This window comes from Penaeus japonicus, unplaced genomic scaffold (assembly GCF_977035675.1).
Source record: "Penaeus japonicus unplaced genomic scaffold, GWHDUDI00000001_assembly GWHDUDI00000015, whole genome shotgun sequence".
Lineage (NCBI taxonomy): Eukaryota > Metazoa > Arthropoda > Malacostraca > Decapoda > Penaeidae > Penaeus > Penaeus japonicus.
The window spans coordinates 30,753,562-30,768,561 of record NW_028234417.1 but is presented as its reverse complement, the minus strand read 5'-3'; the positions used below and the strand labels follow the sequence as shown (position 1 = coordinate 30,768,561).

General features: G+C 37.6%; 1 protein-coding gene across 2 annotated transcripts in view; it reads left to right on the top strand.

Moving 5' to 3' along the window:
- Positions 1-15,000, top strand: part of LOC122249905 (uncharacterized) — a 30,139-nt gene that overhangs the window by 7 nt on the left and 15,132 nt on the right. The window contains exons 1-8 of one of the 2 annotated variants that reach the window (XM_043011096.2): positions 1-151; positions 8,503-8,737; positions 9,296-9,410; positions 9,590-9,691; positions 10,551-10,675; positions 14,019-14,178; positions 14,484-14,587; positions 14,719-14,835. The exon at positions 1-151 is cut by the window's left edge and continues 7 nt beyond it. In XM_043011096.2, the coding sequence (XP_042867030.2) occupies positions 130-151; positions 8,503-8,737; positions 9,296-9,410; positions 9,590-9,691; positions 10,551-10,675; positions 14,019-14,178; positions 14,484-14,587; positions 14,719-14,835 (980 nt within the window). In that variant the 5' untranslated portion in view covers positions 1-129. The remainder of the gene's footprint in view (positions 152-8,502; positions 8,738-9,295; positions 9,411-9,589; positions 9,692-10,550; positions 10,676-14,018; positions 14,179-14,483; positions 14,588-14,718; positions 14,836-15,000) is intronic. The other variant, XM_086544771.1, reaches the window with a different exon arrangement.

The window sequence follows — 15,000 nt, the reverse complement described above, 5'->3', positions numbered from 1 at the left end:
AATAACCCCACAGCCAGTGGAGATATTCAGCAAAAAGCTTAAACGCGAAACGGCACTCGATTCGGCAACACCGCGATTTGTGTTGGAAGCGGCGACTGGCGGGAGACAGTTGGCCGAAGCAAACCCGAAATGAATCGTCAAATATCTCAAGGTACGTTGGTCATACACTCGTGACAACACCACTCACGGGAAGAACAATTATTGCAGATGATAACCTAGCTGCGACTTTGCTTATTAACGCGAGCTGCTTTGAGAACAAACAGAAAGTGTATCTGCAATTACTTTATTTTTTTTTATATCCATTTAGGATGTGTCTTCTGTTTCTCCTTCCTGCTTATTTGGCTCTTCTTACTTTCTCTTTTCCCCCCATTTTCATTTAAAGTTTTCATTTCTTTATTACTCGTTTCCAATCAGATTTTGTAATTCAATATTTTTTTTGTATGAGCAAGTGCAAAAGATTAGCGAAATTACACCAAAACACGACAGGTTATTGAGCTTGTAATGCAACGTAAAAAAAAGTTTATCAGATTATAAGCGGATGCCATTCTCTCTCATAGCAGGGTGGGGTTTGAAGTTAGTTAGGGTTGTCGAGTTTGTCAGGAAATTATTCAGCGCAAAACAAACAAATAATGAAAATAAACGAACAGGTTCACCAAGAGGAAGATTTGTTTATCTAATATTTTTTTTTTTTTTTTTTTTTTTTTGTAAGGGCATACTGAGGACTGTACTTTTGCTTATGGTTTAGGTCTTGTCTGAATAAATGTTTGATTTGAAGTCGTTGACCTAATAGATAAGGGTTAAAATAATGTTTGGGACAGATATCACTTACTATGTATAATAAATATAGGAAAGATAAATATCTGAATTCTAAGACACTTTTTGTGCACGCAATTATTTTTGGAACTCGAGAGTGAAAGAGTTATTTACTATTATATGTACCTTAGCTGGCAGTGGTAGTGTCAGTTGTTTGCCATAACGCCAGTTTTTTAAACTGGCAAAGACCAATAAACATTCTAAACTTATCTTATGGCAAATTGGAGCTTGGACTTGTTCCGAATTTGATGTTAAATTGCCAGTAAGGTCTGCAGTAATTCGGAAGAATATTTCACTAAGAAGAACAGATATATTGAATTTTTCAAGTGTTCGGCTTGGGACGCTTGAGCAAAATGAGACAATGACTCAGATTGGCATATTTGAAATGCAGTGTGGCTTATGATGTGTTGTTACTTATATGTAAAAGGATTTATTTTACATCACTGAGATATGTAGGAAAGGAATGGCAAGTTTCATACGTGTTGTGGCCAACAACTGATTGAGCTTGGTCATCCCAGACTCAACCAGTCAGCGTCGAGTTGGTCTTGTCAAAGAAGTAGACTGGACAAATTTGTCGGATTGAAGACGGAGGGCTCTTAATTTGATCTGTCCCATTGAAAATTGGTAGAAACTTATATGATTAATTAATTGTGACAATATAGAACCCATGGATCACTTTCATACTACATTTTTCATTTTGTTGAAATTGCATGGTACCAAATGCTGATTAGTATAACTTTGCCAATATATCTTATTAATTCACATATATAACTATAAGATAATAGAACACACATCATAAGATGCCCAGCCCAGGCTAAACATCCTTATATATGGTTCTTCTCAGAAAAGTTGAGAAAAACTAAGCTATTAGCCCTATAGAACACACAAAACAACACTGTTATATATAAGAAAGAATTGGCAAAAAGAAAGCATAAAACCACAATTGCATATCAGCGATCCTAATGCTAATGACCAAGATAAGAATTGTTGAAAAGATAATTGCATAACTATATTCTTGTCATGAAACATTAATTGCAAGAAATATATAAATACTTGTAAGAAAAAACAAGCCAAATAGATATCCTGCTATAGCAAATCCTTTTATAATAACTGCATACCAGTATGGACCCATATGATGAGAAAAATGTGGCATACACTATAGTCTATCCTTATTATGATGCTATGATATTTGGAGGGTTGTGCTGAATTTGGTCATAGTTATGTACACAATTGTCAAGCATTAAATTACTCGGTAATAAGTTGCAATTGGTGATGTAGACTAATATTGTTTTTAATCCATTGCGGACAGGTGTCATGACATACATGATGCAGGAGCTCAGGCCTGACAATGAGAGTCGTGATGTACTTGACGTTCGGTGATTTCGGATCACTGTGTTATTTTATTATGCTTAGAGTAATGAGTGAGTGATGATGACAATTGCAGTCATAATTACTATAATTGCCATAATATTAACCAAAATCAGTTTCACCAAACCTAGATGGCACCACTTTCTTTTAGCACCAGCAGGAGGGAGAGCTTTGAATGGCACCCATCCACAGTCTCTAGCAAGCACTGTCTTTATAGATTGATAGCACATAGCAAGTTGCCGACCTCTTGCTCTTAAGTACCGCAGGTGAAGGATGTGCTGGCAGAATGAGAAGATGAAAGTGACTCAAATCATGACCAATGTCTACAATGTACCTCTGTGCCAGTAGGGATGCCTTTTACTATGGTACTCGTAGTCAAGTTTCCTTCCTCTTTCCTACCTCTTCATGCTATCCTTATTGTGGATGGTTATATGTTTCGTATTCATTCATGACCGTACATAAATAAGAAAAAATAGAGTTGCTTTTTATCCTCCCATAAAACAGCAAGACCTCTATCACACTGAGTATAAAGAAAATAATGAACTGATTTGAATTTAAACTTCAATTTTAGGTAACTGCAGCATTGATAGAGCCTGTGGTATGACAGATATAAGTCTCCAAATACAGCAAAACACACAAAAATCAAAACAAAAATACCTTTAGCTTTGAGACTAAAAGAGAGTGGGAAAAGTCCAGGTATGATGTGTGAAACTACCTTGCTCTGAAATATAATGCATCCTGGAGACTGGGCAAGCAAATCTATCCTCCGCCCGCAATGGGTTAACAAACATTCTGGTAAATCAGAACTTATCAGTGAAATAGTCTTGGAATGGGATTTGTTTTTGGTCATACTCTAAACATTGTATCAAACATTTCTGTTACTTATCTGATATTGATACATTTATTAGTGTTTAGAAATATTTCTGTAATGTGATTCTCTCACGCACTCTCACTCACTATGGAAATCAATTTTCATTATATGGTGTACCTAAATCAAACTCTTACATATATGGCTATGGATTATTTGTAATCTAAACTTAAGCCTTGCTTAAACGTTTTATAGGTCATCTGTGAGAGGTCAGCTTGTTTTTTTTTACATGATTTCTATTTCAAATTAGTTAAAATTTACTGTGATAAATATTTGATGACAATGCATTAAGAAATTGTGTTTACTTGGGATGCAGAATGTACATGTAAGTTGCAGATAATTTTCTTTTGTAATTTGTTGTCTTAACCCATTCACGCCAGGGCCGTTCCGGCTCTGCGCGGTCGCAATACCGGGGTTCTTGAACGCATAAGCCTAACGCCTCGAGATTCTCGGGCCCACAAGCCGCGAGCCTGGTTTGCCCGCTCGCTCTACCCGAGCGCGTGGCTTCCCCTCATAGCTCGACCAGGGCGTCTGACGCGAAAACCACAATACGTGCTATCACGTCAACCGGCGTGAATGGGTTAAACCTTAGGTAGTACAGTAATCATAACTGTAATTATAAATAATTAACATAGATTCACTGTTATCCAAAATTTTCTGTTTTTGGAAAGGGCTTGAAATTGCCTAGACCCTGCAATTAATTTTTCTTGTGGATTATGCACTTCCAGTTCAAAAAAAAGAAAAAGAAATTGTTACAGTATTATAGCTCTAGGATATGGCTTAAAATGTATAGGGTATATATGAGTACTTTAACCCATTGGAGCCGGTTGACGTGATGACACATTTTGTGGTTTTTGCATCAGACGCCCGGGACAAGCTATAAGGGCAAGCTGTGCACTTGGGTTGAGCGAGTGGGCAGCCCAGGCTCGCGGCTTGTGTGTCAGAGAATCTCGAGATGTTAGGCTTACGCGTTTGAGAACCCCAGTATTGCGACCGTGCAAAACAGGAATGGCCCCGGCGTAAATGGGTTAGAATGTTCTGATGGGAAACAAATCAAATCTAATTAAATAACTCACTAACCCTGTAGGGTAGGATACTTTCCAATTCTACATCTATGCAGAGCAGGTTATGTGGGAAATTTCTTGGGTTTTAAGGTTACTGTTCCAACTGTAATAATAACAATAATGATAGTAATACTAATGATATTAGTAATAGTAATAATAGTGATGGATAATTAGGATGAGAAAAACAACTAATTATAGTGATAATGAGAATAAATAATCAATGTGAGTGCTTCTATGGGAAAGCAGAGGTGTTGGGGGTATGCTCTGATATCAGAACACTTTACATACACAGTACAGCCTTTTTTTGAGTTCTATTTGTTTCAAAATTGGCCCACAAAAGAGAAATAAATTTTGAACTGTTGACCTCATATTACTACATTGGATGTTCTGACACGTCAATAATTTTTTAGAGGTTGAACCTTGCCTACCCAAGAGGAGAATTGCTTTGCTGTCCTTTCCAGCTAATTTTAACTGGATTGGATCCGATCATATCTTTCAATCATTCTATTATTGTTTTATGTAATCAATGTTGATTTTAGTTTGTTATTGACAAACAACTAATTGTTTCCATATTTTATGTGCTGCAGTGAAACTCATTTTGAAGATTGGTTGTTGTATTAACCCATTGTGGACTGGTTGAGTAAGGAATAAGTGATGACAATTGCAGTCATAATTACAATAATTGCAGTAATATTAACCCATTAGCAGTGGATGGCATGATTTGCTCCAAAGGCAGAGTCGGTCCTAGACGCGGATGGCACCGTGCCAGACAATGTAAACCAGTCATCCTACTACCTAAATATTTTATTAAAACTGCGACCAATGGGTTAAGCAAAATGAGTTTCACCTAACATTCAAAACCTAGATGGCACCAATTTGTTTTAGCACCAGCAGGAGAGAAAGACTTGAATGGCACCCATACACTGTCTCTTGCAAGTACTATCTTTATAGAGCAATGACACATAGCAAGTTGCCAACCTCTTGATCTAAAGTACCTCAGATGAAGGATGTCTAGGCAGAACGTGGAGGGGAAGGTGACTCAAACCATACTCATGTACCCCTGTGCCAGTAGGGATGCCTTTTACTGTGGCATTTACAGTTATAAGCACAGGGTTCCTTCCTCTTCCCTACCTTATGTTATCTTCATTGTTGATGGTTATGTGTTTTTTGTAAGGTTGCTTTTATCCTCCCATAGAACAGCAATACTTCTATCACACTGAGTATTAAGAAAATGAGCTGATATGGACCCTATACTAAAATTTTAGTCAACTGAACCATTTATAGAGCCTGTCACATGACACATATGAGTCTTGCAATACAATAAAACACTAAGAAATTATAAAACAAAAATGACTAGTTTTACAATGATTGACTGAAAGAGAGTGAGAAAAGTCCAGGTATGTTGTGTGAAGCTGCTGAAATAAAACTCATCCTGGAGACCGGGCCAGCAAATTTATCCCTTGTCTGTAATGGGTTAAAAGAAAAATAACTTGATTATGTAGAATGGAATAAGAATTTAAATAACGATGCCACAACCTTTAATTGTGGATATGAGAAAACAACATTATTTTTTTCTCTCCATGTCTGTCAAAAGGTTTGGATTGGATGAACCTTTTTTCTTTCTCATTTTTCTTTACTCTGTGTTTTACAACATAATACACCTATAGCTTTGTTTACCTATGGCAGTGCTGATCTTATTTGTTTTGATTATGATCCATTTCTAATTACTTTCATACTACATCTGCAGTTGCTTGCATTGCAATTTTGAGCTTTGTTTTTCTCTTTTGTGTTTCTAAGATTTACAAAGTAACAGTGTGTGGTTCAGGGTCACCTTTGACTGTGATCTGAATTTTATTTTGTGTGTGCATCATATACTGTATATCTATATCTATATATATGTATTTTTTTAATTTTGCTGTATAAATTTTGAGTAATTTTAAAACATTTGGAATACTTTGAGATTTATTTCAATATAATTTTGTAGTTAGTAGTTTTATTTGTTTTGTTTTTAATTAAAGTATTGTCATTGTATGCATGATTTATAAATTGAATGCACTTAACACTTTCCTTATTATTTTTCTTTCCTTTTTTTACCATTCTCTCTCTGTCTCTCTGTCTTTTCTTGTCTTCATACTTTCTCTGTCTATCTTTCTTTGTCTTTCTCTGTCTCTCTATTAGTCTGTCTCTCCTCTCCTCTCTTCTTTTCTCCCTATCTCCTTTTCTCTTTTCTCATTTCTCTTTTCTCATTTCTCTCTTCTCACTCTCACTCTCACTCTCACTCTCACTCTCACTCTCACTCTCACTCTCACTCTCACTCTCACTCTCACTCTCACTCTCACTCTCACTCTCTCTCTCTCTCTCTCCCTCTCCCTCTCCCTCTCCCTCTCCCTCTCCCTCTCCCTCTCCCTCTCCCTCTCCCTCTCCCTCTCCTCTCCCTCTCCCTCTCCCCCTCTCTCTCCTCTCTCTCCTCTCTCCCTCTCCCTCTCTCCCCTCTCCCTCTCCCACTCTCTCTCCCTCTCCCTCTCCCTCTCCCTCTCCCTCTCCCTCTCCCTCCCCCTCCCTCTCCCTCTCCCTCTCTATCCATCCATCCATCCATCCATCCATCCATCCATCCATCCATCCATCTCTCCCTCCCCCCTCCCCTTTTCCCTCCTTCCCCTTCTCCTTCTCCCTCTTTCCCCCCTCTCCCTCCCTCCCTGCCTTCCAATCTCCCTCTCTCTCTCTGTGTCCATGTCTATCTATCCATCTCCATCTACATCCATCTCCATCTACATCCATCTCCATCTCCATCTACATCCATCTCCATCTACATCCATCTCCATCTACATCCATCTCCATCTACATCCATCTCCATCTACATCCATCTCCATCTACATCCATCTCCATCTACATCCATCTCCATCTACATCCATCTCCATCTACATCCATCTCCATCTACATCCATCTCCATCTACTTTATTCGATTCCTCTTTCACTATAGCCTCCTCTCTGATTCGTTCCTTATTATTCTCGCTGTTGGTCTTTTCCGTAATTGTCTGTTCTACCTTATACCTGGTGGCCGCTTTTCCTGTTCCTCCTCCTCATTATATTCCTGGAAGAAGTTTGAGAGATGAAGTGGGAAATCGCAGGTGAATGCTTCGAATGTTGCAGATGAAGAAGGAAAGGCTAGCTACCGCATAAGTGTTGGGTGGGGCGAAGGAGATAGAAGGGGGGAGGCTCATGGGGGGAGGGGGGGGGGGGGGGGGGGGGGGGGGGGGTGGCAGCATTGGGCTCATGGGGTTGGTCCATTGCTGCGGTGCTGATTGGGAGAAAACAGATTCTCTGTGGTACAACCTTATCTATTTGGGGGCATCGTTAACGGGTGCGTTGCGTTTGTAGGCACAAATCCTCCCTCTAAGAAAAAGAGGACAGGTAAATAATCAGTACTCATTTTACATAATAGCCAGTGTGGGTAAGTGATTATATATGGGTCTAGTTCTGCATTATTTCTCAGTTTACTGGTACGCACTGTTGGTGATTTTTTATAGTATCTCTTTAGGTCTGCTATTATTTTGAGCATTTTAACCGGGTATGTTCTCTTTTTTGGGGCCTTTTTATAAGTGCATGGTACTTGTTGCATAGCAACGAAGAGCTCTTCACAAAAGTTGTAGGACAGCTTTTTTTTTTGTATTTTTTTTATAGTAGCAGGTAAGTGTTCTCCCAAAATTCATTTTTAAAATTGTATTTATATTAATTTAATTGATGGAATCCATTAATTAATGTTTATTTTTTTTAACTGATTGATTATTTTAATTTATTTTGTTTTTTATTCTTAACTTATTTTTTATGCTTTGTGCTTCAATTGTTTTTATCTTTATTTTTTGCTTCAGGTACATTTATGTTTGTATATTGCAGCTATGTTTGGGTCTTTGTGTTATTGAGTTAATTTTTTATTAGGTGGCTTCGGGGTTATCCTTTCAACAAGGTTGTTTTTCCTACTCCATCTGCTTCACATATTTTGCAGGTACACAATGAGCCAGCCATTGAAATGCTCCTTTTGTGGTCGTGAAGATGAAAATGAGGTGGAATTTGGGAAACTCTACACTGTAGATGAGGTGTCAGTGCATTATTTTTGCTTGGTGAGTAGTTTTGTTCAGGTCAAGAAAGGATTTTTATTGCACATTACTCTTTGTCTTGGGCCCCATCTATCCATCTTCTGTTATTCATATATTCCCTCTCACTACCTCCCCTTCCTGTTCTTCCTTTATTTTCCTCGCTGTTGGTCTTTCCGTAATTGTTCTCTCTACCTTATACCTTGGCCCTTTCTCTGTTCCTCCTCCTCCATATATTCCTGGAGAAGTTTGGAGAGATGAAGTGGGAAATCCATGTGAATGCTTCGGAATTTTGCAGATGGAAGAAGGAAAAACTATCTACCTCAAGACATGGCCGAGGCAATGCTCAAAGTCCGCAAAGGGCTCATGGGTATTCCCCAAGCAGCTGAGCTGCATGGGATACCCAGGTCATCACTGTGGTACAACCTAAACAAAAATTGTTCCTCTGCCGTTGCTACTAAAGAGGGCACAAATACCCCCAAAGAAAAGAGGACTGTAAATAAACAGACTGTAGCGATAAAATCTCCAGTTGGGTAAGAGGATAATATAAGGGCATGTAACCATAGTTTACTCATTTTACAGGTACGCATTGTTGGTGATGGTTTATAGTATCTCTCTTAGTTCTGCATTATGATTGAGCATTTTACAGGGTACTTTTCTCTTTTTTGGCCTTTTTATAAGTGCATGGTAATTTTTGCATTACAACTAAGAGGCTCTTCAGCAAAATTTTGTATGGTACAGCCTTTTTTTTTTGTATTGCTTATATAAGCATGGTAAGTGTTCCCAAAATTCATTTTTTTAAAATATGTATTTATTTATTTATTCTTGGAATTCCATTAATTAATTGATCAATTAATTAACTGATTGATTAATAATAATTTATTTGATTTATTTATTCTTACTTATGTTTATGCTTTTTGCTTCATCCTTAATTTTTATTTTATTTTGCTTATGGTACATATGTGTTTGTATATTGCAGCATTATTGTTTTGTTCTTTGTGTTATTGAGTTAATTTTTTATTAGGTGGCTTCGGGGTTATCCTTTCAACAAGGTTGTTTTTCCTACTCCATCTGCTTCACATATTTTGCAGGTACACAATGAGCCAGCCATTGAAATGCTCCTTTTGTGGTCGTGAAGATGAAAATGAGGTGGAATTTGGGAAACTCTACACTGTAGATGAGGTGTCAGTGCATTATTTTTGCTTGGTGAGTAGTTTTGTTCAGGTCAAGAAAGGATTTTTATTGCACATTACTCTTTGTCTTTGTGTTTATCTTGTTATATCTTATCTCCCCCCTCACTCTTTTCTTGCTAGCCCTCTCATCTTTATAAATTGTATATGTTTCCCTATGTTATTATTAATGAATACACATGTTTGTTGTTTCAGCTGTTCTCCAGTGGCTTAGCACAAAATGGTGAAGACAACGAAGGAATCCTAGGTTTCTTAGCAGATGACATTGTCAAGGAGATTCAGCGGGGTCGGAAATTGGTCAGTTGCTTGACTATTAGTCATTAGTTACTGATTTCATTATCACTTTTGATTTGTCTTTCTTCAATTCATAATACCAGGAGAGGTGAATGACATAATAACTAGGTTATCGTCCTGTAGAGCAAGTTCCTGTCTTTTGGATGAGGTGATTGCTAGAATGATGTCTTTGTTGAAGTGTTCTCTCTTTTACACTTTGCATGTTATTATATTTTCAGTTAGATATTATTTCTATTGCTGATAGAGATAATGAAGACTTTCGCAAATGTTAACCACTTTTAAAATATTATAATCCCTTTCAACTGCAAATGATTTACCTCTAAAATAAATTTGTGCTATTAGTTTTTTGTTGTTGTTAGAACAAGATATTTCAAAAAATTAAATAATTTACTTTTGAAGTGAATGAATGTTATGTGAGTTGTTACCAAGGAGTCTGTTACTAGGTCTACTTTGACCTCACATGTTTATCCCATCCCTAAAAGTTTAGGAAATATTTGTTTTTTTATTACTGTTATTGGCATAATTATTATTGTTTTTGTGACAATAATCATGATGATGAAGTACTAAGATAAAGATTTTTTCCCATAAGAATTCATTAGTTGGAGTAATGAGGTGAAGTCATGCAAGCCTAGTAATTGATATGTGATTGTTAGTGCCAAAAGGCTGTCTGTCGCTTGATTTTTGTTTCTAATATTTTTTGAAATGTAGTACTAATGGTACCAAAGCAAATGGATTGATATCCATCATATGTTATTAGCAGTTGTCAAGAGGGCATTTCCTGAGTATTTTTTCCTCCTGTTTGGTAATTATAATAATTTTATTTTTCCTTCTTATGTGTGATTCCAACGCTTCCTTCTTTCAGTCGTGTTGCTATTGTCTACGAAAGGGGGCAACAATTGGCTGTTATAATAAGAAGTGTCGAAGGACTTACCACTACCCATGTGGAGTAAAACAAAATGCTCTTTGTAAATTTTCCGATGACTTCAGGTGAGGGATATTATAGTTGTTGTACTTTTAATATAAATTATTTGTAAATTTTGATAGTATGATATTTATGACGGTATAGTCACACAGACTTTTTTTCTGATTCCGAAACTGTCCCCACAAGGTGATATTCTGCGTATGTCAAGGAAGCCGTTATCTCTGATTTTTGAGAGTTATAGATTGTTAGTCTGTATTGTGTAGGGTCAATGGCATTGGAAGCTCCAAAGGAATCAAGAGCAGTGTCTATAGTCTGCTGATGAAACGTAAAGATTAGATATTTGGTAACATGATTTTACTACCAAACTGGCTAAGGATTGTTGGTGGTAGATATCTGAGAAAGCCATGTCCCTGGTATGTTATGTATACAAACTAGTTGGCACCTGCTAGGTTTCGTATGATTTCATATATTTTTGACAATATTGGAAATTTGTAATTGCCTATTATTGTTGAAATAATAAAGTAAGTTTATGATATACCTAAAAGATCCTATAGAAAAGATATCTCCATTTCTTCTTATTTCAGTTGAAAAAAGTATGTAGTATTGTCTAGCAATTTAAATTTATGCAAAAAGTAATGCTGAAAAAGAAAAACTTTTTTGTAGAAAATGTAGCACTTTTCCTCTTTAACCCATTCGTGCCGGTTGACATCCTATCATGAGGTCGAAAAATATCCCTGGACCCGGGTGACGTCCTGAGACATTGTGCATTTTCTCACCGAACTCCGGGAGGGGCAATTGTGACATGCTGAAACGTCAGCAATAGATCGCTAGATTGTTCTCAAATATAATAATTTTACATAATTTCTTAGACTCTGTTACTTTAGTTTAGGTGTTTGAGTGTCATAAAATGAGATATAACGTTAAAAAAAATGATGTCACAGAAAACTATGTGATATTGATGACATCATGGTAATTTCTGCTTCTTGATTGGTTGAATAAAAAGATCTGAGTCGAAAAACTATTGTAAAATCAAATGTGTTTGGCCAAGAAATAAAATAAAGTAAAAAATTACTAATGCAATACTACTTCTAATTTGTTGATTACCCATGATATCACATCACAAGGTACATGTACATACTCATATGTATGTGTATGATTATTCATATTGTTCTTCTTTTCATTTTGGAAAAAAAAAAGAAAGAATAAAACAATAAAACATGTTTTTCGATTCCACACTAACCCATTCACGACGGGACATATTTTCACCTACTCCCGCTTACACCAGGAAGATGACAAGCGTGGATGGCATGATTTGCTGCAAAGGCAGAGTCGGTCGTAGACGCGGATGGCACCGTGCCAAACAATGTAAACCGGCCATCAGACTGTATACATTTTTTCTTAAAATCGCGACCAATGAGTTAAGTAACCTCATTGTATATTATATCTTCTTACTATTTATACATATGCATACATCTAAATGTATATATAAAATTTTTGCTCCATTGTGCAGTATGTATTTGATATGTGGTGTGAAATTCAATGCCAAACACAAAAAAATGCCTTAACCCATTCACGCCGGTTGACGTGATAGCACGTATTGTGGTTTTTGCGTCAGACACCCAGGAGGAGCTATGAGGGGAAGCCGCGCGCTCGGGTAGAGCGAGCGGGCAACCCAGGCTCGCGGCTTGTGCACCCGAGAATCTCGAGGCGTTAGGCTTATGCGTTCGAGAACCCCGGTATTGCGACCGTGCAAAGCCGGAATGGCCCCGGCCGGAATGGGTTAATGAAACATGAAAAAGCAGATCATAAGTGTGGCAGGAGGACAGAGAAGCTGGAAGTACTGATCTAGGTTCTTCAGAGGCTGCATCAGTTGAAGAGTGTTTGGGATGGGAAGGGAAGATAATGAAATGTGCACAGAAAAGGAGTAGGTGTTTGAGGCATAAGAGGAGTCTAGGTTGAGTCAAGTACAGGAGAATGTAGATGGAATGAAGAATGTCTTGATTGGTATGGAGCAGTTGTGTCGTCAAATGTGTCTTTCCCCTCAAGTTGTGTTCCAATACTGTTATGTGGCTTACAAATGCAACTCAGCCAGCATGTTTGGCTTTGGAAAATTTTACCCACTACTCCTACTCGTTTTGACCTGATGGTGAAGGTCTAGAGATGTCAGCTCATAGTAGACTTGCAACTTCTTGAAAGGTATTTTAGCCAGATAAAGGTCAGTTTAATTATGTTGAAGAAACACCAATATTGTGGACCTTTATAATAGGATAGGTAATATATCATCATGAGTCATCTTTCTTTGAGAAATTGCAGACAATGCCTCAGTGGTGAGCAGCATTTCCTGCCAAGAGGTCTCAGCTGTGCCACAGCCACTTGCAACTGTGAGCCTGATATGTTGTACATATCATATTCCTACTTTGATGGTGATGGCTCTGCATCATAGTAAGAAGTTTATTGTGAGAAGAATTTGTTGACAATTATAGGGATTAACCCACTTACGACGGGGGCATTCCAGCCTTGAATGTCCCAATGCCGGGGCGTTCGAATTATTAGGCCTAAATCATGATGGCTGCACAATACACAATGGTGTGGCCCGGGGGCTTTTGAATGCGCGGTACAGTACTGTACCACCCGTCCAGAGAGGGTTAATAAAACAAGTCATTCTCTTTTGGGTGGAGATGTTCTTAGTTGGTAAGTAGATGTAGGTTCCTGGTCAGTAGATGAATGTGTGTGGTAGACTGAGGTATGATGGTGTCAGAGGTAAGGAGCAAGTGTATTTTGCCAAAGTGATTAGAAGGCTATGTATTTCACTTTTGCCCTATGCACATAATGATAATTTATAATTGATACCATCTTTCAATGGGAAAAAGTAAATGACACTGCAGTAAATTAACCCACACAGGACGGGTGGTACAGCATGTGTACCGCGCATTCAAAAGCCCAGTTGCCGGGCGGCACAGTATTGTGCCGGCCATTCAATTGATTTAGGCCTAATAATTCGAACGCCCCGGCATTTGGACATTCAAGGCTAGAATTCCCCCGTCGGGAATGGGTTAATTAAAAAAATCTTAGGAGTGTTGACAACATGAAGTCCCCTGTTACTTCAAGAGTGCTCTCAACTCATCTTGCTCAGCCTTCATATTGCAGAGAAAGCCTGGAGTGACAGTTGGATGTTAGATGTCAGTGAATACCTTACAAGGGTGCCTCTTGGCATTTTTCTGAAAATAATTTGTATGCATAAGTGCATGTGGAAGAAGAATGCATTACATGTCATTGATATGTTATTGAGAACGGTTGGGGCCCACAGCTTTTTTTTTGAGGGCGGGGGGGAATTTACTAGTGGCTGATCTTCAATTTTTATGCTATGAATTAAACAGATACTGAGTTTGCAAAAATATCTTTCAACAGATCTTACTGCTCCCAGCATCGCGAATACCAAAAGGGCTTTGGGGCTGGTGAAGAACTGGAATGTCCAATATGCATGGAAGAGCTGATTGCTAATTCCCAAAAGGCTATCTGGGCTCCATGTTGCAAGAGAAAAACTTGGTTTCACAAAGAATGTCTGCAAGTAAGTGGAGGTCAAGCTTTTTGTGAAGTGGATTTTACCTTTCTTTGGGTTTTTGATTTTCTTTTAAGAGGCTTTGTATAATTATATGGCAGTGAATGGTAATGTGTGTTGATAAAAGGGTAGAAAAGCTCACAATAGACATAAACGATCAGATGTGATATATGTGATATTGAAGCATCAGACTTTTTAAAGGTCATAATGCACTAAGACTTTACAATCAGGTAAGTGATAATTGTTCTTGAAAAATGTGGTAATCTAGGAGGACAGTTTTTATTCATTTTTTAATTATTGTTATTTTTTTTCAGAGATTGGCTTTGAGTGCAGGCTACTTCTTTAAGTGTCCATTATGTAATGACAAGGATGTTTTCCAGCTTGAAATGCAAAATCTTGGCATTTTTGTCCCAGAAAAGTAAGACCATTTGGTGATATAGGTCTTGCATATTTCATTCTCGATATAGTTTGGAGTCTTGGCTATTATTTAGATGTATATTGTATATTTTTTCATCAGTCAAAGATAATTGCATTTAAAAATGTTTACAGAGATGCAAGCTGGGAACTAGAACCAAATGCCTTCAGTGAGCTTCTTGAAAGACCGATCCACTGTGATGCACCCAAATGCAAGTGCCCAGATGGCAGGAAGACTGATGTGGAGGGAACGTAAGTTGATTGAATATCAAGTTTTTACTTGTTTTTTATTATGCTAAGTAATCTTTATATTTTTAACCCCACCCCATATTTTCATTGAAAATCCACATTTTGGTATTTGGTTTGCCATAGCTCACTTGGACTCTCTTGGAGAATTTGGAATATTTTGAGATAGGA